Raw genomic sequence first — 26391 nt, forward strand, 5'->3', positions numbered from 1 at the left:
TGCTGTGTTAAATCCGCCTTTCAGAGCTGCAGAACTCGGGCTCTGAGTCTCAGGGGCCACACAGGTAAGAATGGGTGGAATTTACGGCCTGTAACTCGTGCCCGGGTGGGCGGAGGGGGCGGAGGTGGCCTGCCTTGCCACCTTCAGGGCTCCAGGAACAGCCCCTGGGCCTTCTTCAGGAAGGAGAAGTGAACGAATGAAGTCACAAAAAGCAAACCTGACGGGTTGATGGAAAGCGAGACCATCTAAGCAGGGACTTGATAGGGGCTTCAGGTGGCTGTCAAGCTTGTGGTGGCCCCCCAAGGCCATGTGCCCAGCCCTAGGGCAGGGGCTCCTGTCTGTGGTCAGGGACATGGGGGAGAAACTCGCCGACCCAGAGCTGATGGGCGAGGGGCAGTGGACAAGCCAGTTCTGCAGTTCGGGGAGGGTGGCCAATTTGAGGGGCCTTGGGCGAGATGGCTTGGCTGGGGTCTGGGTGGGGGGCCCTAGTGGTGCTGTCCTGCCTAAGGCAGGGTCTCCCCTGGCCCCCTCTGCTCCACCCGTGGGGACCTCGCTCCCTCTGGGGCTCCCTGATACTCTCCTTTCCCTTGCCTGGAAGCATCTAAAGCGATCTGCACTTGCTGCTGTCTGGTCGTTCTCAGCCCTGCCACCACCTGGTGTGACCTCCTGGGCTGACGGCAATGACAAGGCTACAGCCCACTGCCCGCTTCTGACTCGATAAACACCTGCTGAGCACCCACCATGCCCCCGGGCACAGGGGAGGAAGGGGCAAGGGGAACTGATGGGTCTCGTCCTCAGTGGGGCAGACACAGGAGGGGGCCGGGGAGACCACAGGAGAGGCCCATCTTCCTCGGAGTATCGGACTCGAAGTTGCTTTCCCCATAGCTGCTCCTCCTGTGCCCCACCTCCACCGCGGTGGCAAACGCCACCCAGCCACCCACCTGCCCACCCATCCATCCATCCACCTGCCCACCCATCTGTCCATCTACCCACCCACCCACTGTCCACCTGCCCATCCATCCATCCACCCACTCACCCACCCATCTGTCCACTATCTACCTGTCATCTGTCCAGCTACCCACCCACCCACGGTTCCCCTGCCCATCCATCAGCACCATCACAGCTGACATAAGGTGGAGGACACGGGGCCCAGCACTGCCCCCGACATTCACACCCACTATGGCACATCCTCTGCCCACCCCCACAGCCTCTGAACACAACCCAGGCTGGGCCAGGGATGTCCTTACGGGCGAACAGCACCTGGCAGCGGGAGAGAGGGGGTGGAGCACGGGGGGCCTGGGCAGGTGCCCTTCACTGTGAGGGGCTGGGAGGGGGTGAGGTGGCAGCTCTGTGGGCCCCGCTGTGGGCCTCCGGCCGGACGTGTCCCATCCTCTGGGGCGGTCAGGCAGGCACTGGCCCCATGGGGGCCGGAGCAGCAGCTGCAGCAGCAAAGGCAGAAACCGCCCCCCCCAGGGGCCGGACGTCCACAGAAGGGCAGCAGCCGGAACCGACTCCATGGGCCGCCTGCCCCTCATCCCCTCGGCCGCGTCAGGGCAGGAAGGACACAATCACGTCTCGGTTACAAAGCACTCTTTGCTCTACAGCTGAGCAGATGGGGGCGGGAGCCTTTCAGGTGGGGGGAGGGGTTGGCGAGGGTCCCGGGGCCATGGCAGGTGCAAGGTCAAAGGGGAGCCCGTCTCATGGGGCGTGCAGGGTCCCACGAAGGCTGCTCCCGACGCGGCACCAGGGCAGGGGGGCAGGCTGGGCCGCGGCGTCCGGGTTGCAGGATGTGCAGCGGGGCCAGGATTGGCGCCAGGGAAGCAGGGGACCAGGTGGCCCGGGGCTGAGGCCTGGGGTCCCCCCGTCGCCCCAGGAAGGCCCCCGGGCCCTGGCTGGCTAAGGCACTGCGATAGGCGTCCACGGCTCCGTCCAGCCCGGCCCAGGGCTGCTCAGCAGGGGTCCGCCGGCCGCACTCACCGGGCTCTAGGCTTGGGCCGGAGGCCTGTGGGGGGCAGAGGGGAGAACAGCGTCGGGGGACCTTGCTGGGGCAGCGCCAGGGGCCAGCTTCAGTCATGCAGATCCCCCGGCCCTCAGCACCAAGTGACCTGCCCGTCTGTCGCCCCCGGCCAGAGGTCTGGGCTGTGCACCTCCAGATCGGCCCTGATGTGCCACCCCAGCCCCAGGCCGTTTCTGGGGAGCAGCAAAGCCCAGGCAGGTGGAAGTTGCTGGGACAGGCCCTGGCCTGCTGGGGTCTGCACCCTGAGACCCTGGGGTGAGGAATCTGCAGGGCCCTCCACCGCCACGTCCCGGACCCACCTCCTCGGTCCTCCCGAGCTCGTCAGGCCCCGGCGCCACTGCAGCCCAGAGCTCACCCCACCCCCAGTCTGTGGTGATGTGCTGTGCTGGGTCTCGTCCTGTACCTCCTGTACCCCCAGAGCTCAGGGTCCAGGGCCCCTCCCCACCGGCCCGCAGGCTCCCGGCCGGCCGCCACCACCCATGGCCTCTGGTCCAGGGGTCTCGCTTGGCCTGTGCCTCCGAAAGTGCCCCTGACGGTGCCCCCCGTGGCCTCGGCAGACTCAGGTTGAAGAAAGGAGTGGAGCACCGACAACCCAGCTGACCCCAAATCACCCCAAACAGGGAATCCAATCCTGTTCTCCTCCAAGGGCACCCGTGGGGGTCATGTCCCAGGCCAGGTTGGGGGGCTGGCGGGTCTGGGGTGAGCTGGCACAGTCGGTTGTGTCACAGAGGCAGGGCTCAAATGCCGGGGCCATCAGCCGACAGGACACAGGGCCCCACGGGTCGTGCCTGGGACACGCGTGTCCCAATGGGCAGTGGCAGTGACGGTGACAACGCCCTGGGGGCTTCAGCTACTCAAAATGGAGGGAAAGCAGAGCAGGGGAAGCTGCCTGCTGAGGGTGGGCTCTCTGTGGCTCGGGTCTCCCAGGCGCCCACCAGGCTGGGCCCAGCTGTGGGGCCTCAACCACAGGGCTGTGCGGACACGGAGATGCTGCCAGCTCCAAGGTGACACGGGCAGAGACGCCACGGCTCCCCGTCCTCTGCCAGCGCGGCGCCCACGACCCTCAGAGGGCCTGCGGGGCGGGGGCAATGCGGCAAACGCCGCCGGGAGGGAGCTGCGGGCTGGCGGCAGCCCCGGGCCACGTGGGCAAATCAGGCAAAGGGTGGGTGGGATTCAACTTAGTGTCACAATGTTCCTGCTGGGTTGACATTTCTCCAAGTTAAGACTGGGGTGAAAAGGAGGGTAGGTTCCTTCCGCCTGCTCTCAGCCTCCCAGGGCGGCCAGGGCAGCACAGGGGCAGAGGGTGAGATGCGGTGGCAGGTGCCAGGCACACCGGCCAGGGCTAACCCCGGGCTGGCGTCAGAGCCAATCCTGGGCTGGCTGCTCTCGCCCCAGACAGTGGGCCCTGGGCCCCGGCCCCTGAGCCAACAGGCAGCACGCCCGGCTGCGCCCCACACCCAGGACCAGTAACTGGGACCCTGAGGTTAAGCCTCAGCTCCCACAAAAGCTCCGGTACTTTCTTAAGGGATCCACGTTGGTGGTTTTGAAAACAACTCCAGGAGGCAAACACTCCGACTGTGGGTAAAGACACCTAAGGTGTCCCCAGGGCCCGGTCATACCCCATCTCCTGAGCCCTGGGCTCTGGCTCCCGGGGGCCTTACCCAGGGTTCATGGTGCCAAGCTGCCCGCCAGGCTGACCCGAGAAGCCCGGGGGTGCCTGCACCCCGGACGGCCCTGCGCCCATGGGGCTTCCAAAGGGGCCGGGCACCAGCCCCCACACTAGACCTCGTCCCTGTCAGGCACAGGCCGCGGGCACAGTGGAGGCCTCAGGCTCGCTGGCCGGCTACACCGTGAGCCTCACTGCTCTGCCCAAGGTGGGACCATCTCAGCCTCAAGACATAGCCTCGGGGTGCAGGGGGGTATCCACCCCTTAGAGGAGGTGGCGGTCAGCCTGTCCTGGGCAGTGCCTGTCCTTGGGACTGTCCCCCTCACAGCCTCCCTGGGCGCATGCATGGCGGGGGGACCCCTCAAGGCTGCTGTTGTGTGGACAGACAGAATCCCGGCATCCCCCCCAGGAGCTGAGTGGGATACCAGGAAGCCACGGGGTTAGCAGACTCCTGTTAGGGCTGCGGGCACCCCGACACGGCAGGAGCAACCTCAGCCTGCCTGCCAGCCCAGGAGCCGAGTCGCCCCGAAGGCGCCCAGGTGGCCCTGTGCTCCCGCCCGGGCCCGTCTGCCTGGCAGCCAGCGCTGAGGCTGCACCTTGCCGAGAGGAGACGCCGGCTAAGCAAGGCCCCCGAGAGGGAGAGGGGAAGGCGAGCCCAGCACCCACTGGGAGAGGCGGGAAGCCTGCGGCCCACCCAGGCAGCCGGAGAGAAGCCGGGGTTAGTGTCCAGGGGGCCGGGCAGCGGGCGGGGGCTGCCACCATTAGTGCCAGGCCGCATACGTACCTTACTGGATCGCACAGAACCTTTTTGTTTTATTATCATCACAACCAGGGACAATCTCTGCTTTCAAATAAAAGAAACGCACTCAACAGGTGGCCGCACGTGAGTGACCTGCACTCGGAGCACGCTGGGGCCGCAGCGGCCACGCTGACACCCTCCTGCTGGCAGCGGGCGTGGGGACAGCCGGGCCACCCACCCTGCAGGCAGCGCTCACCGGGGCTCCCCCAGGCACGAGGTGGGGGTCAGTGGGTGACGGGAGCGGCTCGGACGGGCGGCCCCCACCCTCCGCCCCCGAGCACACAGGCGCAGCTGCCTCCTCCCTGTCGGGACGTGAGGACAAGCCCCTGGGCCACCCCCCAGAAGGGCTGAGTTACCTTCCTGGCTCCTGGGCTGGCGCCGCCTCCTCCTCCTGCCTGTCCCCTTGGAGGCCCGGGGGAGTGTGCCAGACCCCGAGGAGTCGGTGACGGCCTCTTCAGAGAAGGACCTGTCCAGCGACGTGTCCAGCGCAGACTCCGGGTCCTCCTCGTCCTCAGTGGGGTGGTCGGTGCTGGGGCCGCAGGTGGAGGTGTCTCCGAGCCCCTCAACCTTGCCGTCGGCCTCCTGGCTTGAGCCCCCGGCCCCAGTGGGCTCAGCGCTGGACAGCGGCAGGGGCTTCAGGGTCTGCGCGTCTCCCAGGGCCACTGGCCAGGGCCCTGGCACGGCCTGGGGGTGCTGGGTGGCCTCCAAGACCTGGGGTGTGCCGGCATCCACGTCCCCGGGGGGCTGGGGGCTGGGTGGGGCTGCGTCCGTGAGGTCCCAGCCCCGGGGCTCAGGCACAGCCACGGCGTCCAGGTTTGGTTCCGGGTGGGGGTGGCCAGGGCCTCCCGCGGGGTCAGTGGTGGCCACTGGAGACAGAGGGGTGAGTGAGGGGGGCAGGTCCCACCAGAGTCATCCTGGGCTGATGGCAGCAGGTCAGACTGTGCTCTGTGGCCTGCACAGCCCCCCACCCAGCAGCCTTCCTCGTGGTGGCCTCCAGATGTGGGTCCCCACGGGGCAGGACAGAGCCTGAACATCCCCGGAGAGACTGCAGCACGGAGACCACCAGACGCCAGGCCCGGGGAAGGGCAGACCCACCCTCACCAGCGCCCCAGGGCCAGGCCACCGGCCCCTGCTGCCACCGCAGGCCCCCTCGGAGGGTCACCTATAGATGGGGCCCACCCCTGAGGCCAGGTAGACGAATTCCAAACCCCTGTGCAATCAGAGAAATGCAGTAGCACCCCAAGAGAGCAGATGAGGCTGGGGAGCCCCGATGCTCTCCACCAGGAGGCCCAGGGTAGAGGGAGACGAGCGGGCTTTGGTGAGGTCAGGGAGGGCTCCCTGGAGGAAGGGGACGGTCTGGGCCCAAGAACAGCGAAGGGCAGGGCTGGTGGGACACGGGCTGGGGAGGCAGGTAGGGGGCTCACCAGGTGCCTTTCCCTTCGGGGGGTCCACTGCGGCTCCCCTCTTGCCCCCTTCCACGTCCCCTCGGCCGCGAGCCGTCTTCCGCAGCTGGAAGCCTTTCCTGATGTCCGCCAGCAGGGCGTCGATGACACACACCTCCTCCTGCTGCCCAACGCCCCTCCTGCCTGGGGAGCACCGGGGACCCTCAGAGACGCCTGTCCCGGGGTCCCCGGGAAGGAGAGACCTCTGAAAGCACGGGGCTGGCAGGGTGACGGAGGAGGGTGGGGGGTGGGGCCTGCGCTGGAGGGAGACAGCCCCCTGCTGCCCCCCGCAGCCCCCGCCCTGGCCGGCACTCACCGGGCTGCCCGTCCCCACCACGAGGCCGCCGCGCCTCCTCCTCGGCCAGCTGCTGCTTCCTCCTCTCAGCCTTCACCGCGAGCTCCTTCCGGTCCTTGTTCTCCTGCACGGGCAGGCCCGGGCCCGTCACCCCAAGCTGTGCCGAGCCCCGGAGGCAGCGGGAAGGGGCCGGGAGAGGGCCGAGGGTACGGCCGGCTCCCCCAGCGAGGTCCTCCTCACCGGGCGCAGCACCACGGGGCCACCCACCTGCCCTGGCCAGGGACCCTGTGACAGGCTGGGGGTGCTGCCCAGGGTGCCAGGGGCCGGGGACACTCTCTGGCCTCTGGTGGCCCCTGCCCTTCCTGGCCCCTGCCTGTCCGCTCACTCCTGCCCGCCAGCACCTTCAGGGCGCGAACGAAGAGGTCCCGGAAAGTCTTCATGGTGCTGAACGCGTCCTCCAGGGACAGCTTGTGGGGGTCCTCGCACAGGTACTCGGCCAGCTCCAGCTTCTTGTCCTCAATGGCTGCGAACACCCGGTCCAGCTCCCGGGAGGCGGCGATGCTGTCCTGAGGGCACACGACAGACCACCCGGTACTTGGGGGGCAGGGGGGTGCAGCCCCCAGGGCAGGCGGGGGCCCCAGGGCTGAGCTGCAGACCCAGGCCCGGCGGGCGGCAGAGGGGCTGGCGCCAGGTCAGCCCCCCACCCACGGCAAAGCCACCCGCCAGCACAGGGCCCCCTGCTCCGCCACCCCCTCCTCTGTCCTTGCTTCTGTGATCACCCCAACTTCCTCAGCAGCCCACCGTGGGTTCCAGAAGCTCCGCCTCCAAGAGGCCTCACCACCCAAGGCCCCACCTCCCAGAGGCCACGCCCACCCACGCCCACGCCCACGAGGGGCCTTCCCCGGGGGGGGGGGGCCCTGCTCTGACACCCACCTGGAGGCGCCCAGCGAACTGCTCCTGCACGTCTGCGTTGGAGGCGGACACCTTCTGCTCTGTCTCCAGAAGCTTCTTCAGGTTGGTGCTGGCCTCTGAACGGATAATCTCGAGATTGATCCTGAAAACCCCCGGTGGGATCAGGCAGGGGGCAGCTTCAGCCTCCCTGGGACAATGTGGGTACCCCCCTCTGCACTGCGTATCCAGGGTGACGGTGCTGCACCCCTCGTTTGTGCAGACCCCCTGTAGAGCGCAGGGTAAGCGTCTGCTGTGGTACGAGCTCCGTCAGCGAGAGCTAGGCCAGCAGCCACAGAGCCCCCCACAGCAGCCTGGGAGGAGGCAGCACTGGAGGGTGGACCCCGGGGCTGTCCCAGGAATGACCCCCCTTGGGTTGTGCAACCCTGGGAAAGTAACCCCACTTCTCTGGACCTCAGTTTCCCCATCTGTAAGTCATGTGGGGTTTAACCATCACAGGGGGTGTGTTGGGGTAACTCCCAGCAGGCCCCTTGCCCCTGACTTTTCCTGGGCCTTGGTTTCCTTGTCTGCCAGGCTGCACAGAGACCGGACGAGGGCCAAGGTGGGGACACCTACCCTGCAGCTTGGGCGGCCGGCTCCAGGTCCCGGGGCAGCTGCAGGAGGGCGGGGTGGCTCTTCTCCACCTCCTGCAACAGAACTCCCCCAGTCAGACCCCCTGGGGCCAGCCCTGGGCCAGCGGTGGTCAAAGCAGCCCCCACCTACCCCCCGCAGTTAAGGTCCTTGCCTGGGAAGCCCCCAGAGCCTTCCCTCGGGCCTGGCTGTGACCTCACTGTCCTCAGGGCCTGCCAGGCACCAGACAGAGCAGGAGGCGGGGGGCTCCCGGGGGGGGGGGGGTCCGCAGGGTTAGGGCTAGGCTGCCAGGGGCAGGACAGGAGGGGGTGCGGCAAGTCTCTGAGTGGGGACCCGGGAGGCCGGGGGGCTGTGCTGGAGGGCGCCCCGAGGGGAGGCAGGCGCCAGCAGAGGGGGGCTTGGCTGCCATCGGAGGCTCCGGGGAGGCCTGCAGCTGGGGGCCGCCCCCCACCCGGGCCCACCTCCAGCACGTGGTGCAGCAGCGTGACGCGGCCCTGCTGGGACTTGGTCTCCGTGAGCTTCAGCAGTGTGCTGATCTTGAAGCCGTCCGCGTCCCCGGTGTGGCTGCCCTGCTGGACAGGGTGAGCCCCTCAGCCTCCGGTGGGGAGGCGGGGCTCAGAGAGCAGGGGCGGAGCTGAGATAGGAGGGGCGGGGCCTGGGGCACTGAGGGGTGGGGCCGAGGGCAGGAGGGGCGGGGCCTGGGGCACTGAGGGGTGGGGCCGAGGGCAGGAGAGGCGGGGCCTGGGGCACTGAGGGGCAGGGCACAGAAGGCAGGGGCGGAGCTGAGGACTGGAGGGGCGGGGCCTGGGGCACTGAGGGGCAGGGCACAGAAGGCAGGGGCGGAGCTGAGGACTGGAGGGGTTGGGTCTGGGGCATGGAGGGCGGGGTGCAGGAGGCGGGGCTGAAGACGGGAGGGGAGGGGCGGGGCAGGGGGGAGCGGCCGGCGCAGCCCCGACTCACGTAGTTGAGGAAGTTTCCGATTTTGAGGATCAGCTGGCAGAAGACGGGCAGCTGGGTGCTGGTGAGCAGGCCTGTGGAGGGCGGCCAGCGCTGAGGGAGGGGACGCAGTCCGGCCCTTGCGGCAGGGCCGTCTGGAGCCCCCGAGGCTTTAGGTGGGGGTCCCGTGCTTCACGGTTCCTTTCCTTGCCTGCCCTCCCAGACCCTGCTCCCCAGGCCACCAGCCCTGGGCAGCGGCACCCACCGCCAATAAACCTCAGGGCCCCGGGTGCAGCTTCCCCAACCGCAGCGTCCCCAGAACCCTAACCCTGACCCGCCAGGACTGACCGCCACCCCATGCTGAAGCCCAGGGAGGGACTTTCTGGAACCTGCGTGCACTCTGGCTCTCAGCTTGCCCCTTAGGCTGTGGGGAGAGACCCTCTGCAACCTGATGGCCCGAGGTGGGAATGCACAAAGCGAGGTGTCCCCGCCCTGCTGGCTGCGTGGCCGTGACAAGGCCCTGCCGAGTTGTCATCAGGAAAGGGGTGGGGGGCTCAGAGAGCCAGGGGGAGGTTCATAGTGAAATGGTGGAGGTCCGTGCCCACGAGGCCCTCCTGAGGCCATCCCTCCCAGCAGGGCCTGGACCCCCGGCCCCCCAGCCCCCTTACTCTCGCAGGCGGTGAGCACCAGCTGGGCCTTGGGCCGCACCATGTCCAGGACGGTGGCCGTGCCCTCGCACAGCAACATGCACTCGATCCGCAGCTGGTAGCTGGGGGGCAGGACGGGGCTCAGGGGCAGCCCCACATCAGGCTCTCCCTGCCAGCCCGCGCCTGCCCTGGCCCCGGTGAGCGGCTCCTGCCTGCCAGCGCTTGCTCAGTGGGCCAGGCTCGGTGGGCCCAGGAAGGGGCACTTTAGGCGGCACCCAGGTGACACGACCATTGGGCAAGGCCTCACTGTGGACAGGCAGAAGCCTGTGGCCAGGGACAGCTTCTCCCCCCGTCACCCAGGAGGGCTGGGGCCAGCCTCCAGGGGACCCCTGTCCACCCGCTTGCAGCTCCTGGCCTGGAGGGACACCCCTTTTCTCTGCAGTCGGGGGGCCTGGGAGCTTAGGGAGGCCTCCTCGGTCCCAAGCCCTGCTCTGTGAAGGTAGGGGGCACAAGCAATATTTGGAAAGCAAGTCACCATAAAGGCTCCCAGGGGTGCTGCCTGGGGAAGCCCTCACTGAGCCCCCCACTCCGTACCGGAGCCCGGTCTGCCGCCTCGCCCGCCTCTGCCCGCTGCCCTGTGGGCGCCTTGCTCACCAGGGAATGTCCAGCAGGGAGACGTAGAACTGGTCGGCGCTGGCCAGCTTGGTGCGCTCCTCCGTAAACGATCTCAGGTTTTCAACCTGCGGGAGAGGAGGTCCCCGGGCTGGGGTTCCACCACACACCCAGGCCGGGCTACCCTTCTGGACGCCTCTCCCAGGAAGCCCTCCCAGACTGCCAGCCTCCACCCCACGCACTCCAGCTCCCGCTCAAATTCCAGGCACAGCTCTGACGTGGGCGGACCCTCCCTTCTCTGTTCTTGGCTGCCTCGTCTCTTGGAGAACTCAGCCGCAATGGGGGTTGGCTGAACTAAATAAAGCACAGAGAGGGCCCCGGCTCACCTCATGCTTCTCAGGAAGGAGTTTCAGGAGCTGTCTGAGCACCTCCACATCAAACTTGGTAGTGTCCCCGGCCCGGATCATCGCGGCCACCTCCTCGTTGGAGCTGGAGGGACAGAGAGGCCGGGGGCCATGAGTCACCCCACTCGGCCTCCTTGGGACCCTGCCAGGTGGGGGAGGCCCTGTGACCCCTTGTCCCTGCTCCTGGTGCGGCCTCCTCACACCCCAGAGATGGCCAGGGCTGGGGAGGGTGTGGGCACAGAGAAGCTGAGCCATCTGCTCGGGTCACACAGCCCAGGGTTTGGGCTGAGCAACACAGAGGCTCCCTGTCCACCTCTCCCTCCCTGGGGGGCTGCTCAGGACACAGGTGGGGCAGTGTGGGGAGCTGCCCAGCAGAGCCCAGGCCCCAAAATCTGCAGCAGGGAAAGACTCAGGGCTCGGAAGCAGGGAGTCCTGGCCACTCTCTGGGCCTCGGAGCTGGGTATGGTGGTCTCTAGGGCCCAGTGGGGCAGCCTGTGGCTAACAGCCCAGGAGCTCTGCCTGGGGATATGTGTGTTTCTGGAGGGCAGCATGCAGGGGGCACTGCCGGGCTCGGGGTGGGAGCCCTGGTGGCGGCAGGCGGGCGGGGGGCGCTTTGCAGCAGGTGCTGCCTCTGGAGGCCCCCCACTCACCACTTAAACTGCTTCAGGAAGATGTTGAGGTTCAGGCTCTTCTTGGAGTCAAGAAAAGTGACCTGGAAAACACCCCACAGGATGGCCTGGGACCCGGAGTGCGGGTGGCCCCAGCCCAAACTCTGGTCCCAACACGGGTGGGATGCCCACCTCCCAACCTGGCCCGGGGCGCCCACCTCCTTGGGCTCCTTTCTGGCTGGGGCGGCCATGGGTCCCTTGGGTGCAGCCGTGGGGAAGGAGAAGAGCTGCTCGATGCTGGAGAAGTCGGGCTCCACACCCTCGGAGCCCAGGCTGCTCAGGGAGGCCCACATGGAGTGGCTCTCTGTGACGAGGGGAGCCGGTCAGGCCCACACGGACCCAGGGTCCGGGGCCCGGCCGGGGTGAGCACACAGCAGGTGCCCTGGCCTCCACCCGGCTGAGGGCCTGGCAGTGCCGGGGTTGGCGGCACCAGGGACGCCAGGCAGTGCAGAGGAGGGCCTGGATGGGGTCCTCTCAGTGACTCCTGACACCCTCCCCAGATCCCCAGTTGCTGAGCCCCAAGCAGGGCAGGCAGGCGCACAAACGCACACAAACACACACGCACACAAGCACAAGTGCACCACTGCAGCCCCCGTGGGGATCTGGGGACCCTCAGCCACTCACCCCGGGCCACGCTGGATGGCAGCTTCTGCCAGTTGAGCTTTTTCATGCGCACGGTGGGCGGGTTCACCCGCCGGTGGCTAGGGACCCAGGCCGAGCCCAGGCCGCTGTCCACGTGCGCCACGATGACCTCCTCCACCCCATCCGCTGGGGGGGCAGGGGGGCCGGGCAGGGGTGGGGGCGGAGGGGGACAGCCCAGGCCGGGCAGGGGTGGGGGTGGAGGGGGACAGCCCAGGCCGGGCAGGGGCGGGGGTGGGGGAGGTGGGGGCAGGGGTGGGGGCGGAGGGGGACGTCCCAGGCTGGGCAGGGGTGGGGGTGGGGGAGGTGGGGGCGGGGGCGGCGAGGCCCCCAGGCCTGGCAGGGGAGGGGGTGGGGGTGGCAGAGGAGGCCCAGTGGCCGTGCCAGGGGGTGGGGGTGTGGGGGAGGGCGGGCTGGGTGGCCGCTGCTCGGGGGTCATCTCCTGCAGAGGTGTCCCTGCCCCAGGGGGCTGCTGGATCTCTGTGCCCGGCCTTGGGGCGCTGGTGCCCTGGAGGGAGCTGCCCCTCGGCCTCTGGCCGAGCTCGGTCTGGACACTCTTGTGGGCCTTATCCAGGGGGCTGGGCTGGGGCCACCCCTTGGCGGACAGGAGCCGCCCCACTACCTCCTCCAGGGTGTATCCGTGGGCTGTGGAGTGGGGGGCAGCTGGGGTCAGCCAGGGGGAAGGCCAGCAGCCCCCTCCACAGTCTGCCCAGCAGGCCGGGGCGTGGGTGCCACGGGGTCCCTCCCTCGTCCTGCCCACAGCCACCGCTCACTGTCACTGGCCAGGAGCACGGCCCGGTTCACCAGGCTCTCGAGCGCCTCCCAGAGCAGCTGGCTGGAGTGCAGGGACGAGTCCAGGTGCAGGAGGCCCTGCAGCACCGACAGCAGCTGGGCAGACGCTGGTGAGCAGCTCACCTGGCCGGGGTGCAAGGGGGCACGGTCAGCGGTTGCCCCTCCCCGGGCAGGCCGAGCCCCCCCTCACTCCCGGCGCCTCTCCAGGGCCCGGGGCTCAGGGGCTCCTCCGGCGAGCAGGGGAGGCTGGGAGAGGCTAAGTCGGGCTCTCCCCACCTGGGGGACACCTGGCGGACACACCTGGGCAGGGCTCCCAGCTTCTCATGGTCGGACAACCCCACAGCCTTCGCCCACCTCAGCCTTTGGGACCCTCCTCCCTTCCCAGCCCCCCAAGCCCCTGCTGCTGCTGGAGCGTGACCCCGAAGGAGCCCCTCTCCCTGCCCCTCCCCGGCCCACCTGGTGGAAGAGGGAGGCAAAAACCTCCTGGTGGCTGCTCATGTCCACACCGCCGCTGGCCCGGAGCAGCTCCTCCTCGTCCTCGGCCTTGGCCTCCTCGAAGGCCTCGAGCTGGATCAGCAGATCAGCGTCCTCCAGGGCCCTGGGGGGCGTGGGGGAGCTGAGTGGCCACCCCAACTGGCCTGGGGACCCTGCATGGCCGCTACTGCCAGGGAGCTGCCCACTGTCTCCGGCTGTCCTCGAGGGCTGGGAGCGGCAGCTCACAGGTGGGAGACCCGCACCCCCAGGCTGCCCCAGGTAGTCTCCCACGGACGCGGGAAGGGGGAGCCTGTGTGCACAGCTGGGCCCAGGGGAAGCACGTGCTGGAGGCAGCCCAGGGCGGGGAGCAGGGCCGCGGTCCCGGGTGGGGAGGGGACGAAGGGCCCGGCTGCCAGGGGGTTGTGTGGAGGCCGCCCCGAGGCAGGTGGGCAGGTGCAGCCCGGGAACCGAGTCCTCGCGGGACCCGGGCCTCAGCAGGGGGACGGGGCAGCCCCTCTGGGAGCCCACGTGGGGCGGGGTGCCAGCTCGGGCCAGTCCGACACTGGTGGTACCGGCCTGGGGCTCCTCCGCCCGGGCTCCCCACCCTGGAGAACGGTCCTGACCGAGGCCAGGGATAGGGGTTCCCAGCAGGGCTGCCTCAGCACACATAAATTCAGGGTAACAATCAAAACTGAGTCTCAGACAGACAACGAAGGGTTTTTTAGTCTACGTGTGCCCCGGGCAACAGTTGGGATATATTCATACCAGAGAACTTCCCACTGCCCGTCTGAACCTTGAGTTCACCGGGGACTCCTAGACTGTATCCGACAACCCTAATGTCCAGGGCAAGTCAAAAGCCCCCCGGGGCAAGGAAATTCCAAGGCGCGGCCTGTCCAGCCAGGGTGGGGACGGGAGCCAGGTGCCCGCCAGGGCCCTGGCCGCCCCCTGCCCGTCTGGAGACACGGCTGGGAGGAGGTGACGGGACCCGCGGCAAAGGTGGGCTTGGTTCTGGGGGGAGTGAGGGGCGGGGGGCAAACTCACCGCAGCCTGGTCAGGATGTCCAGAAGCTGCAGCCCTGGAAAGGCAGGATGGGGTCCGTGGGGCTAGACAGTGCCCCCGCCAGCTCCCCACGCCCCGCTCCCGGGCCCGTCCTGTGTCTTCTCGGAAGCCCCCTTGCCCCCCATGAGGGCCTGGCGGTTACCGATGAACTCGCTGCGCAGCTGGCTGCGGGTGCGGACGTCCTCGGGGCCCAGGATGATGGCGTTGACCACGCTGAGCAGGGTGACCACGTAGGGCACGTTGTCGCTGTCCGAGAGCTCGTTGATGACGACGCTGAAGCGGTACTGCTGGCTGCACACGGCCTGCGGGGACGGAGGGTCAGCGCACGCACCCCCCCCGGGGCACCCGGCCGGCCGCTGCCCACCTTGTAATGGTCCAGCGCGTCCAGGATGAGGGCGTGGCCCTCGGGCGAGTAGACGCACAGGGCGGCCAGCAGCTCGAACACCTGCTTCTTCACCATCACGTTGGACGTGTCCAGAGCTGCCGAGGGGAGGGGTGAGCCTCAGTGCCGTCCCGGGCTGGGGTGCCCCTGTCCCTCCTCCCTCCCCCGACACTGTGCAGCTGAGCTCAGGGCTGGACGGGGGCCCACAGTAGGGACTGGGCAGAGGGCGGGAGCCCGGCCAGGTGGGCAGACACCTGCAGGGAAGGACTGGGGGCAGGGACTGCCCGGTGGCCCCAGGGCTCAGGTGGGCTCTGGCTCTGAGGGCCCCCTGCCGGCCCGTCCCTCCCCGCCACTGGCTCTGGGCCCACACTCAGCACCGACAGCCTCCTCATCTCATGGGCCCCCACTCCCTGAGCTAGGAAGGTTTTGAGATGTCCCTGCGGTGGTAAAAAAGGACCCCACACAAGGGCACAGCCACCCCAGGGCTGGGAGGTGGGTGGAGACCAGCACAGCCCCCACACAGGTCTCTGGCTCTGGCTCACTCACCCATAGTCCGGGCCCCGGAGCCACAAGCGCATAGCCTCCCAGGGGAGGCCACACAGTGACCCCTGTCCTCCCGGGGCCCCCAGGGTGTCTCTTGTGGGCTCAGGACAGAGGAGCCTGGGAGGCTCCCTGGAGGAGGTGGCAGTGAGCAGGGCCTTGAAGGATGAGTGGGAGTTCACCAGGCTCCCAAGGGCAGAAAGGAAGAAGTGGACACCAGGGGGGGCGTCTCCAGGAGGCCGGGGGAGGGGCAGGGCAGGGCAGGGGGTGCTGGGGAAGGGGCTTCACAGGCCGAGGACGGTGCTGTCAGCAGATGGGGGCTGGAGCTGAAGGGCGTGACCCCTCCAAGGCTGAGAAGCCCCCAAATGTTTCCAGCTGCCACGGCATGGATGAGGGGCGGGAGGGCCTAGAGCCAGCACCCACAGGGCTGAAACCCAGGGCGGGGCAGGGGGGAAGGTGGGCAGAGCCCCTATCGGTGGTGGTGGGGGGACTGGCACAGGTGATGAGGGGACTGTGGGTCCATAACCACCTGGACGTCTCCAACTCGGGGGACAGGGGATTGGCAGTGCCTTCCCCAAGTGAGGGGCCCGGACAGAGGCTCCCTCCTCCAGGAAGCCTTCCCTGCCTGCCCTCGGCCCCACAGCCCTCACGGTGCCTCTCGCTCACCCTGCGAGAGCTGGCGCACGTAGCCCTGGTTGCTGAGGATGTACTCGATGCCCTGGGGTGAGTTCAGGACGGCGCGCACGCAGCTGATGCAGGTGAGCTGCAGCAGGGCGTCGGCGATGCGGGCCACGCCGCGGCCGGACAGCCGGGCCAGGGCCTCCAGCAGCAGGTCCAGGCCGCTCTGCTCCAGGAACTGCACCATCCAGCCGCCGTCACTGCTCTCCAGGCGCTTGCGCAGGCCCGAGTAGTTGACTACGGAGGGCACCTGCAGCAGCCGGGTGCACAGCTCGGGCTCGGCACTCTCCAGGTTGGCCTCCGTGGGGTCCGCGTCCTGCGGGCCCAGCTTGTCCTTCAGCGCCGCCCACTTGCGCTGGGCGCCCTCCTTCAGCGCCATCTTGCCGAGCTGGGGGCCGGGGGGAGATGGGGCGTCAGCCGCAGGACCCCGGGGCTGGGGAGGAACGGCCCCCCCTGCCTCTGCTTCCTTGCTTGCCAAGCAGGCGGCGATGACTGTGCAAGGACGAGCTGGGTACAGAGCTCGGTCCCTGCCCCGAGAGCGGCCACCTCCCCGGGGCTGCCCTGGCCGGGCCTTCTTCATGCTCGGCCTTGCCCGAGTCACTGTAGCACCCCGGGGGCAGGGGACAGTGCCCCGAGGCAGGGACCCTGAGGACTTAGAGCTGGCCAGAAACCGGCCGCCAACTCCAAAGCCGCTCGTCCCGCCCCTGTGGCCTCCCGGGCAGGAATGCCACCGAGCGACCCGTGGTGACGGTGCAACAGAACGGCGTCTCCGAGGCGCCCTCATCCCGCCCCCAGGGCAGGGGTGTGGGGACTCCACCCGGCCATTGCTGGGGTGACCCCGGCCCCAGGAGTGCTGCCTGCGCCAGGACGAGGGGCTGGGGCGGTTCACCAAGTGGACCGAGGTCACCTGGCCCCTTCTCTGGGCCTGTGTGTCCACCGTGGGGGTGGGGGCCTGGACGCCCTCCTGGCCCCTCTTAAAAGAATGTGGCCCTGGAAGATGAGGTGGCCCAGGCCTGGAACATTCCAACAAATAGACGCCTTCCCTGAGACGGACCGTCTGACCTCCCGGGGGCTGCCCCTGACCCCGGGCCAGGCGGATCTGTCTCTGCTACCTCCCCCACCCCCACCAAGACCCCTCCCCCGGGGCCCTGGGGCCTGGGAGCAGGACCAGCCAAGCCCCGGGGGACCGGCCTCGGGGTCAGCGGCCTCCCAGGCTCTCCCCTGCCCTGTAGGGCTCGGCTCTTATATTTAGGTCTGAGACAGCGGCGTGGGGCCGGGAAGGGAAGCCCCTGGGGATGGCCAGCAGTGACACGGCTCCCGCGGCCTGTGGTGCCAGCCAGGATCTTATCCCCAGGGCCACCCGTGGGCAAGTGCTCTCTACCCCCTTTGCAGTTGGGGAAACGGAGGCAGCACCCCTGAAGCTGGGTCACGTGCCCTGCCAGAGCCACGATGAGACCTGCGGTGCTGCCGGGTCTGTGCTCACCCCCACGTCGGCGCAGCCCAGCCTGGCGAGCTACAGGGGACGCCCCAGGCTGGAGACCCAGGCACCTGCCCCCAGCCCAGCTCTGGGTCCCCAGCTCCCCATCCTCACCCTTGGAGGCCCTGTTGGCCCCTCTGCATTGGGTATCTTGGAGTGTCATCTGTTGAGGGTCTGTGGCACCAGGGGTGCATCCTGCCCGCACGAGGGGGAGGCGGCTGGGGGAGGGGGCTGCCAGCAGACCTGGGCTGGTCACTCACCCTGCCCGAACCTCAGTCTCCCCATCTGCACCCCCAGCCTTGAGGGGGGCAGGTGGGATGCCCCCCCACCCGACCCCCCCACCTGCAGGTGGCTGCTTAGGTTCTCAGCTCAGGCCCCTTCCTGGACCTCAGCAGGTGGAGAGCTGGAGCCCCCCTGGGCCCCCACCGTCCACTCACCCAGACGCAAAGGACCTTCCGGCCGCCTCTGCCCACCCCCTTGGGGCCCGGCCACGGGCTGCTCTGTGTGCTCTCCTGCCTTCTCATGACTGCTGCCCCCGAGGGGTCCGGCTCCCAGCCAGTCTGTGGGGTGGGTCCCCAAAGGCCCTCTTGGAGGTGGGCAGGGGCTCTGCGTGCCCACCCACACGGTGCTGTGGCTTCAGGAGGCGCCGGGAGCCGATCCTTCCGGCTCTGTGCCCGGCCCCCGTGGCCGGAGTCCTGCCCCTTAGCACAGGCTGGGTGGCTGGAGCGAGAACCCTCCCAAGCCCAGCCCCTGGCATCCCAGGAGCCCTGTGCAGACAGCCCGGGGCAGCCCCGGTGCAGGGCAACCACCAGTCAGTGCACTGCTGTCACGAAGATCCCTGCACCCCTGCTCCCGGGATGCCCCGGCGCCCACAGCAGCGCCTGCCCACCCGAGCACAGACCCTCCTTGCGAGACACTGATTACGTGCTTCAACTTGGCGGGCCTGGGCTGGGGGACCTAATCAGCCCCTGGGGAGGGTGGTGGGCACGGGCAACAGCGCCCTCCGCAGCCCCCTGGGCCTGGGAAAGTGAGGCCGGAGGCAGGCCCCATTTCCTCACCCAAAATACCACTGTTAGGGGAGGCTTGCCGAAGGGAACCGCCTTTTCCCCACCCCCTTATCTTGCCCGAACACTCCCCGTTGCCAGTGCAAACTCCCATCACCACCGGTGCGCATACATTGTTGCCAGACACCGTTACCGGAGCAACTCTCGCCCCTTTTCAATCAACCTCCGCGCCCTCTCAGAACCAATCCAAGCCTTTAACCTCTACAGCTACCCCGCCCTCTAAACGCCCGATATAAGCTTATACTCTCCCCTAATAAACTCTCTTGGCTTCTTCACCCTAAAAGAACCGTGTCCCGCCTGTTCCTTTCTCGCCGCCCTCCATACTTTGCACGCCTCCGCCGGGGACCGGGCCCAGTCCCCCGCCTCGCCCTCGCCTCCGGGAAAGAGCCCCCGCCGCCGGTACCCTCCGAGCAATCCTGAGAGCCTAGGATTTGGTAACCAGCCGCCACCTCCCCTCCCCCAGACGAGTCAACTGCGACCGCACCTCCTGGCTCTGCCCAGACCCCCTGCTCCCCCCCCAGTGCGGGGGCCAAGGCTTACTCCCCCAAGAGACCCCAAATCCACGGGCAGCCTCGGTCTGAGGGGCTGGATGGGAGGCAGGAGAGGACCAGGTCTGTTGCCCACAGCGTCCTCGGCCCATCTGCCACAGGCACCACGCCCCGTGACCCGGCTGCCCGGCCACTCGGGCCCCGTGGGGTGTCCACCACGAGGGGCACCTCGCCCCACAGCCCCGGCAGCGGATCTCACCATTCTCCCAACACGACACCCCCAGGCTTGCCAAGGGCCTGCGCTGGGCCAGGGGCACCTGCCCACAAGCATCCCATGGCCCTTCAGGAGCAAGGGGGGAGGACACTTCCCGGCCCCAGACGCCTTCACTCTCTGCCCCCCACCCGTAAAACGACAGCACCCAGCTCGGGGGCTGCGGTGGTGGGTGCAAAGGAGCTGGCACTGGGCAGGGGGCGCGGCCTCACTGGGCGGGACCAGCAGGGTCTGAGGGGCGGGGCCTCCCGCGGGGGCGGGGCCGGAACGCGCGCGCTCAGCCTTTCCCGAGCCCACGGCGCCGGCACTTTCCCTTTGGAAGCAAAGCGCGGCCACGCGGGGCTCGGCAGGGCCCACGGACCGCTGGAAGGGGCTGGGGTGCGGGGTGGTGGCCCACCCCTCCAGGGCCTGCAGCCAGGGCTGCCCTCGTCAGCGGGAGGCCCTTGGGTGGGACCCCCGTCTGACTGCCCAGCCGCACCTGGGCCGGGGTGCTGGCCACACTGGCTCACCAGAGCCACCCCTGCCGGACCCCAGACACCACCCGCACCCACCCTGCTGGGCAGAGGGCAGCCTCCCTGGATCCGGGATCCACTCGCCGGCAGCCCCAACTCCGTCCTCCCGCAGTGAGACCTCAGCAGGGTCTTTAGCTCCTCTGGCTTCAGTTTCCTCATCCATAAAATGGGGACAAGTCACCCACCTCACACAGCAGACGAGTGACACAGCACGGAGGGGCGAGGCTGCTGGGGCCTGGGTCCCCCTGAGCAGCCCCAGTCTCCTGAGCCTCAGCCTCCCACCCCCTCCCCTTCGCAGGGGGGAGGGTGACCTGGGGTCCAGGCTCTCCACGGGGAGGGAGCTGAGCCTGGAGCCTGGCACCTGGGGTAGGGGGAGTGTTCTTTACGTGCCCCCTCAATCCCTGCAAGGGCTGCTCAGGGCCAGGGGCTCTGGGGTCCCTCAGGCAGAGCCGGGGGCAGGGCAGACAGAGGCCAGGAGAGTGGGTACCTGTGGGGGGCCCAGCTGCTGGGGTGGGGACAGCCTCGGGGTGGCCCAGCCACCATCGGCACAGGGGCTGGGGTGCGGGTGCAGAGAAGCGAGCTTGTCTTCCACGGGGTGGGCGGATGAAATGGCAGGAGGGGATTCCGGAACCGGGAGGCAGGAGCTGTCACACTGTATTTTTAGCTCTTCCAAGAACCCAAATTTTTCCACTGCTTGGCAACCCTGTATTTCCAGGACTGCACACACTCCTGGCAGCTCCTCAGAGATGGGAGCAGCCCAGGGCCTTGGGGTGGGGGAGCCCTGGAGCTGAGCCTGCCCTGTCATGACACCCCCTGGCCCTCCTTCCCCAGCATCTCAGCTTCTCTCAGCCCCAGGGGACCCCAGCTGCTGCGGGCTCAGCCCAGGTAGGGGGGCCTGCGCACAGCGGGTGGAGAACTGCCCTCCTGCCCACAGGCACATTTGCACCAGGCCTCTGGAGGGGCAGCGTCCTCACTGTCCCGTGGCCCATTCGTGCCCAAGGGGCACCACAGCGCCTGTCACCTGGAATTCAAGTGCCCTCACGTGAGCCCCCACGGCCTGCAGAGGGTGTTGGGAGCCCATGTCCTGGCTGCCACTGCAGCCAGAAGCTGCCCACTGGGAGGGGGGTGGACAGTGACGATGCTCATGGCTGTGTAAATTTAAAAAAGCAGGACACCAAGGCACGCCAGGTACGATTCCAACCGGAAGGCATGACCTGCCACACAGGGAATGTGCCGGAATATAGCAGCAGCTGCAGCTGGGAAGGGGGTGAACGTGATCGTTTTCGTAATAAGAAAATAAGCAAGTAAAACGACAAGACATGGCTGACAGCACCCGATAGGGGAGGCTGTGGTTCCGAGGGTGGCACCACGCCCGGGCGCCCTGGGTTAGGGCAGAGCCAGGAGCTGGCCCAGCCGAGGGCAGGGCCGCCGAGGCCCCGGGGCCCCAAGCCCCTGCAGGCACCCTTGGCACTGGCCTAGCGGGGTCCGGGGCAGACTGCGGGCCTGGGGCAGCAGGGCCAAGGGAACCTGCTCTCCCTGCTTAGAAGCGGAAGCCGGTGGAAGCCGGCAGGGAGGGTGGCGCTGGTGGGGTGGGCCCGGGCAAACAGGAAACGCTCTCCGGAGCTGGGGGGCTGTCCTGCCCCTGCCCGGTGCTCGCCGGGAGGGAGGGTGGCCGCGGTGCAGCCCTGGGCTGGGCGGGGGTCTTGGAGGCTTCCCCTCCCCCAGAGGGTCGGCTCCTTAGACAAGGGGAGGCCAGGAAGGGTGGGGAGGACAGGACGGGCCTTCACGTCCACCTGCTCTGAAGGACACACAGACACAGGGGCCTTGTCCCAGCTTCGGTCCCTGGGCCAGGTGCACCCTGAGGCCCAGCCACCTCTGGCACCCTCAGGATCCTGGGGTGGGGCTGGGGGCCTGAGCCCGGAGAGGCTGCCCCCAAAGGCCCGTGGTCGGGCGTGAGGGGCAGGGAGGCCCAGGCAGGTCCCGCGGTCAGCAGGCGGCCCGGCAGGACCTGAACCCAGGGCTGCTCGACCTCAGCAGGGGTCCGCTGGTGGGGGTGGGCACAGGCAACCTCAGGCTCACCGCCCAAATCCCCTCTGCCTGGGTTCTCTCCCCCAGGATCATGTAGCTCGCACGAGGTCTCTCTAATGGACACAGGAACCGACGGTGGGAGTGCCCAGGAGGCGGCCAGCTGCCCCCAGTCTGGGACATGGAGTTGGGGGACAGCGGGGGGTGGGCACAGAGGCAGGCGCCTGTGAGCTGGTGGGGTGACCCCTCCAGTCCACCCGGGACATGGGGACATGGGGGTGGCCCTCACACCAGGCCCAGCAGAACCCCCCTTCCCCCCACCCCTTCCCCGAAGCAGGGAGAACAAAGGAGCAGCCAGAGCAGGGAAGAGGCCGCAGCCTGGGTGTCCGGGCAGTGCCAGGGGCTGCTGCCAGGGCCCGGGCACCCAGGGACAGAGAAAAGGGAGCAGAAGGTGGTTCCTGCTCCAGGCGTGACCAGGTCCCGCCGCAAACCCCATTAGAGCCGTGGACCCCTGGGCGCCCCCGGGACTCCGGGGCCTGGTTCCGCCCCCAGATGCAGAAAAGCCTGTCACCCCGGCTGGGTGGGAGCAGATGCCAGCTCCTGCATGCGCAGGTGGCAGCTGAGCTGTACCCGTGTGGGTGCACAGATGGCGGGGGCGCAGGCTGCATGCCAAGGCCCCACCTCTGGGGCCACTGCACACACGGGGATACTGAGGCCGCCGAGAACCAGGGCAGGGGGACCAGAGCCCGGCCCCTCGCCCCTGCCCAGCATCCGGTCCACACTGACCCCAAGGGGACCCGCCGTGGCAGCCGGCCAAGCCGCGGCCCTGGAGCCCCAACATCCACCCTCCTGCATCCCTTGCTCCCAGCAAGGGCTAGACCCCACGCAGGCACAGGGAGAAGCCCCCACTTGTGCTGCGGCCCCTGGGACTGTGGTGAGGGCTGGGGTGGACTCTGCCCACAGCAGCCGAGTGGGCACAGGGGACAGTGCAGGGAGCCTGCAGGGGCAGCAGGAGGCCAGACCACCTGGTACTCGGTGGCTGGTGGAGCTGGGACACCTGGCCCCTTCCCTGCCCCTGCCCTGCCCTGGTTAGACCCCAAGGCTTCTGGGGCTCAGTGGCCCCACCTGCAAAATGGGAAGCAGCAGCCTGCACCCCCTTCCCACCACCTGCCAGGAAGGCCGGCCCAGCAGGCCCTTGGGCAGCTCTGGAGTCACACAGGAGGGTGCCCCGAGGGGAGGCTGCGCCGTCTCCCCACCCGAGGTCCAGCAGGGCGGCCTGACCAGGACCCCCAGAGCGGCTGAGCCGGGACCCCATGCCTGCCTCCCAAGGCGCTGTGCCAACAGGCTGCCTGGCAGAGGCCATGACCTGCTGCCTGTGGCTGTGGGGTTGGGGTGCTCAGGCCACCCCCATCGTAAGGTGCCCCCACATGCCCAGCTAGGGGCTGGGGGCGGCCAGCTGGGCTCCAGGCCTACCCCACCCGCATGGCCGGGGGGCACGAGAGCCAGCACACTCAGTCGGAGCCTCAGAAACGCCTCCTGCCAGGCCGATGACGCCAACCCCATAACCAGGCCCCGTGCCTCAGTTTCCTCACTGTGAAACGGACAACTGCGGCCCCCGCAGCTCACAGGGGGTGGGAATCGGGGTCACGGGTGGGGACGTGGCAGGCTGGTTCACTCACTCCCTCGCTCGGCACACGGAGGCTGTTCAAGGTGGGGGACAGGGCAGGCAGGTCCCGTTCCTGGGAGCCGAGGAGAGACCCCCAGCTGCTCCCCGACCCAGGACAGGGCTGGGAGGCCCCGCCGGGAGCCCTAAGGGCAAGTGAGCACAATGGCCCCTGGCAGGAGGACAGGGGCCACCCCACTCTGCCTGCCTGGCTCAGGAGGGGACCCTGGCACCCGTTCACCCAGTGCCAGGCAGCCCCCCGCTCATGCCCCTCGTCCCGTTGCCACGTCCTCCCGCAGCCTTTGCCAGCCAGTGAACCACTGCGACGCCGGCAGCCAAGAGTGCTGCTGAAGGAGAGGGCGTCTACAGAGGTGGGCACTTCCAGATCCCGGAATGTGGGGTGCTCACAGTTAGCCCCCACAGCCTGTCAGCACCTCCACAAGGTGGGGGGACACTGACCAGTAACCGCCTCTGCTTAGGAGCCAGGCCACTGAGAAGTGGGACCCCGAAAGAGAGCCCACCAGGGGGTGGCGGGAGGGCAGCTGGTCACGTGGCCCCGGCCTCTGTGGTGAGGCCCCCTGGCCGGGCCTATCCGGGGCCCCAGCGCGCGGGGAAGGGGTGGGCAGGCCGGGCACGCTCGGCTCCGGGAGGGGCTGCTGCACCCACGGGCTCTTTGGAGAGAGTGAGGCTGACACCTGGGGGGGGGCCTGTGAGACCGCAGACCTCAGACGCGGAACCAGGGGCCACCGCGCTCCCCGAGGACGCCTGCCTCGGGCACCCTCCTCTCCCACTGCAGGACGGCAGGGAGGCCGTGAGGACGCGGCCACTGCTGTCCAACCAGCGCCATGGTCCCCACCCTTCAGAGTGCAGATGGAGAAACCGAGGCCCAGAGTGAGCAAGGGTCCAGCCGGGTCCCCCTGCCAGAGGGAGCCCTGAGAGGGGGGCAGGGAGCTGCAGGAAGGGAAACCCACCCCCAGCTCCTGCAAGAGCCTGACCTCTGGGTCAAGCTGCTGCCAGTCTGACTCGGGTGTGTCCAGCCGGGGTGGGGCGGTCACTCTGTGGTCACAACGGACGCAGCACGCACCGTGTGGCCTGAGGCCCTGTCGCTGCGCCTGACTGGGCCCTGACGGAGGGACCCCACTGGCCCTGCTCCCCAGAAGCAGCTGAGTGGGTGGAGGCACAGCTGCCACCCCAGGCTGCCCTCCAGGAGTCGTGGCCACCTCTGTGGTCACTCTGCAGGAAGGGGGTCCTCGGGTGAGGCTGGGGTACACAGGGCGCACAGGACCGGCCTCCCCACTACCCACCCCACCTGCCAGCCCCACCCATAGGGAACAGAACGCAGTGCTGACGGGGGCGGACTCACTCCACAGGGCCTGGCCAGGCGCCGCCCTCGGGTGGGCAGCCCGAGACCCCGCAGCCCGGGCGCGGCCGGCGCGCGCCACAACTCGGGGCGCCACCGGGGCTGCGGCCCCGAAGTTGAAGTTTATTTTCCCAACTGTGGCTGATTCATCGTGAGTATGCGGCGGCCGCGAGGCGGGGAGCCAGGGGAAGTCCTCCCGCCCCGGGAGGACGCCGGCCCCGCGGGCAGCGGCGCGCGGGAGCGGTCTCCGCGTCGGGGCGGCGGTCCCGGGGTGGGGGGTGCGCCGGGGCGCCCTGGGGTCCCAGCCCAGGAGCCGGGGTCCCCTCCCGCCCCGCGCCGTGTGGCCTGCTCGCCGCCGCCGGGGAGCACACGCTGGCAGGAGCCGGAGCCCCGCTCCTCCCCCGGCCCCAGGCGCGCCCCCCCGCCCGAACTGTTTCCCCCGGGGCTCCTGGCCGGGCCCAGAGGCCGCGGGCTTACCGGGCAGGGGCGGCGGCGGAGGGCGGCTCGGCGGCGCTGCGAGGGCCGGGGCGAGGTGCGGGCACCCGGCGCCCACCGCAGGGATCCGCGCGGCGCGGCCGGGCTCGGCGGCGGGAGGAAGAGGCGGCGGCCCCGCCCGGCGGCCCACGTGGGGAGCGAGCCCGGGGCGGGGTCTCCGGGGAGGGTCTGGGGCGGGGTCGCCGGAGGCCCCGCCCGCCCGGCCCGCCCGAGTTGGCGCTGGAAGGGATTTCCCCGCTGCGCAAGGCGCGCGCCGCCCCTCCCCCGCCCAGCGGGGCCCGGGGGGCGTCTGGGGGCCCCACTCCCGCCTCTTCGTCCTCCCTCCGGGCGGCGCCCCCTCGGCGGCGAGCCTGGCTCCCTAGAGCCTCTGACCCCTTCACGCCTCTGGGGCGCGCTCGCCTGCGCGGGACCCCGCGGGGACCCCCCACCCCCACCCCGGGCCCGTTTCCCCCCTCGCGACCCCCCCCCCCGGCCAGCCCGAGCCCACTTCTCGCCGCAGCCTTCCCTGACCCTCCCCAGAGCAGCCCTGAGCCTCGACCCTCGTCCCCACGTTGTCCAGCCTGGACCTGACCCTGCAACCCAGGGATGGAGAGAGCCAGGCCCCCGACTCTGGAAGTCCCTCCTGACAGCTAACCCACAGTCAGGGCTCACAGGAAGCACCCGGAACCTGGGACAGGGGCTCACGGGTGATGGGGGAGGGGGTGGAGGCATGCAGGCTCTCTCAAGCCCCCGTCTGATGGGAGAGAGGCAACCCACACCCCCTCAGCGCCCGCTGTGGGGCCCTGCTGCGCCTCTCGAGGTTGTGGCGAGAGCCTGGCTGAGGTGCCGCTCCCCGGGTGTGCTTCTTGGCAAATCTCAGGAAAGCTGGCCGTGCCCAGCAGGGAGGCCGATCCCCGTGGCGTCTGGCCGGGCCCAGCCTCCTGACCTGTGCAACCATGAGCCCTTTTGGAGCCTCAGTGTACCCCCCTGGTGTGTGTGTGTGTGGGGGGGGCGGACCCTGTAATCCGGGCTTGGAGATTTCCAGGCCTGGGCGCCCCTGTCCAGCCCGGCTCCTGCCCCCACCCCATGCTGGCCCCTGACCCCACCCTCTTGGCCGTGCCCGTCCCCGGAAGCCTCCTTGGCCACGCCCCAGCCTGCGGCCCCTGAGTGTGCCGGGCGTGCCCGCGGAGCCAGCCGAGGCGGGCGACCCCTCCATCCCTCGGTTGACTCTTGGCGTGGGACCGCGTCGGCGCCCTGGACGCAGACGCCAGTTCTTGGAATGCGCCGGCGGCGCCCCGCCCCTCTCCAGCGCTCAGGGCCCGCGGGCCTCCTCCTGGAAGCCCTCCTGCCCACCTCCTGAGCGGGGGCTCCTGTCTCTCCGCCTTCCTGGAGTCCTCAGGAGGCAGATGCTCCCTCCAAGGGGGTGGGCGTGCGGGAGGGGGGTTGGGCCGGGGCTGACTCATCTCTG

The 26391-nt window shown here is 69.2% G+C and overlaps 1 protein-coding gene across 3 annotated transcripts; it reads right to left on the reverse strand.

Annotated features, from left to right (window-relative positions):
* Nucleotides 1-1573: 1573 nt before the first annotated feature.
* INF2 (inverted formin 2) lies at nt 1574-26391 on the reverse strand. 3 transcript variants are annotated; one of them, XM_037831694.1, is made up of 23 exons: nt 26277-26391; nt 15578-15977; nt 14354-14469; nt 14132-14291; nt 13972-14005; nt 12913-13054; nt 12438-12579; nt 11650-12309; nt 11184-11329; nt 11008-11069; nt 10340-10442; nt 9996-10081; nt 9363-9463; nt 8719-8789; nt 8220-8327; nt 7744-7814; nt 7153-7273; nt 6621-6785; nt 6241-6343; nt 5907-6068; nt 4839-5348; nt 4468-4524; nt 1574-2002 (listed from the first exon to the last, which is right to left on the reverse strand). In XM_037831694.1, exons 2-22 carry the CDS (start codon nt 15966-15968, stop codon nt 4469-4471), a joined length of 3510 nt encoding a protein of 1169 aa, XP_037687622.1. In that variant the 5' UTR covers nt 15969-15977; nt 26277-26391; the 3' UTR covers nt 1574-2002; nt 4468. The 3 variants fall into 3 exon arrangements, with proteins under 3 accessions (XP_037687622.1, XP_037687624.1, XP_037687623.1); XM_037831696.1 differs by lacking the exon at nt 26277-26391 and adding an exon at nt 24927-25076; XM_037831695.1 differs by lacking the exons at nt 4468-4524; nt 26277-26391 and adding an exon at nt 24927-25054.

This window comes from Choloepus didactylus, chromosome 4, assembly GCF_015220235.1.
Source record: "Choloepus didactylus isolate mChoDid1 chromosome 4, mChoDid1.pri, whole genome shotgun sequence".
In the NCBI taxonomy this organism is placed as follows: Eukaryota; Metazoa; Chordata; class Mammalia; order Pilosa; family Megalonychidae; genus Choloepus; species Choloepus didactylus.

Excerpts from the sequence above, each read along its gene's own strand:
- INF2 (XM_037831694.1), bottom strand. The coding sequence starts at position 15,968 with ATGGCGCTGAAGGAGGGCGCCCAGCGCAAGTGGGCGGCGCTGAAGGAC. Across the intron at positions 14,292-14,353 it reads ACGCGCTGGACCATTACAAG|GCCGTGTGCAGCCAGCAGTA; the intron begins GTGGGCAGCGGC and ends CCGTCCCCGCAG. Across the intron at positions 6,069-6,240 it reads TGGTGGGGACGGGCAGCCCG|GCAGGAGGGGCGTTGGGCAG; the intron begins GTGAGTGCCGGC and ends GGTGCTCCCCAG.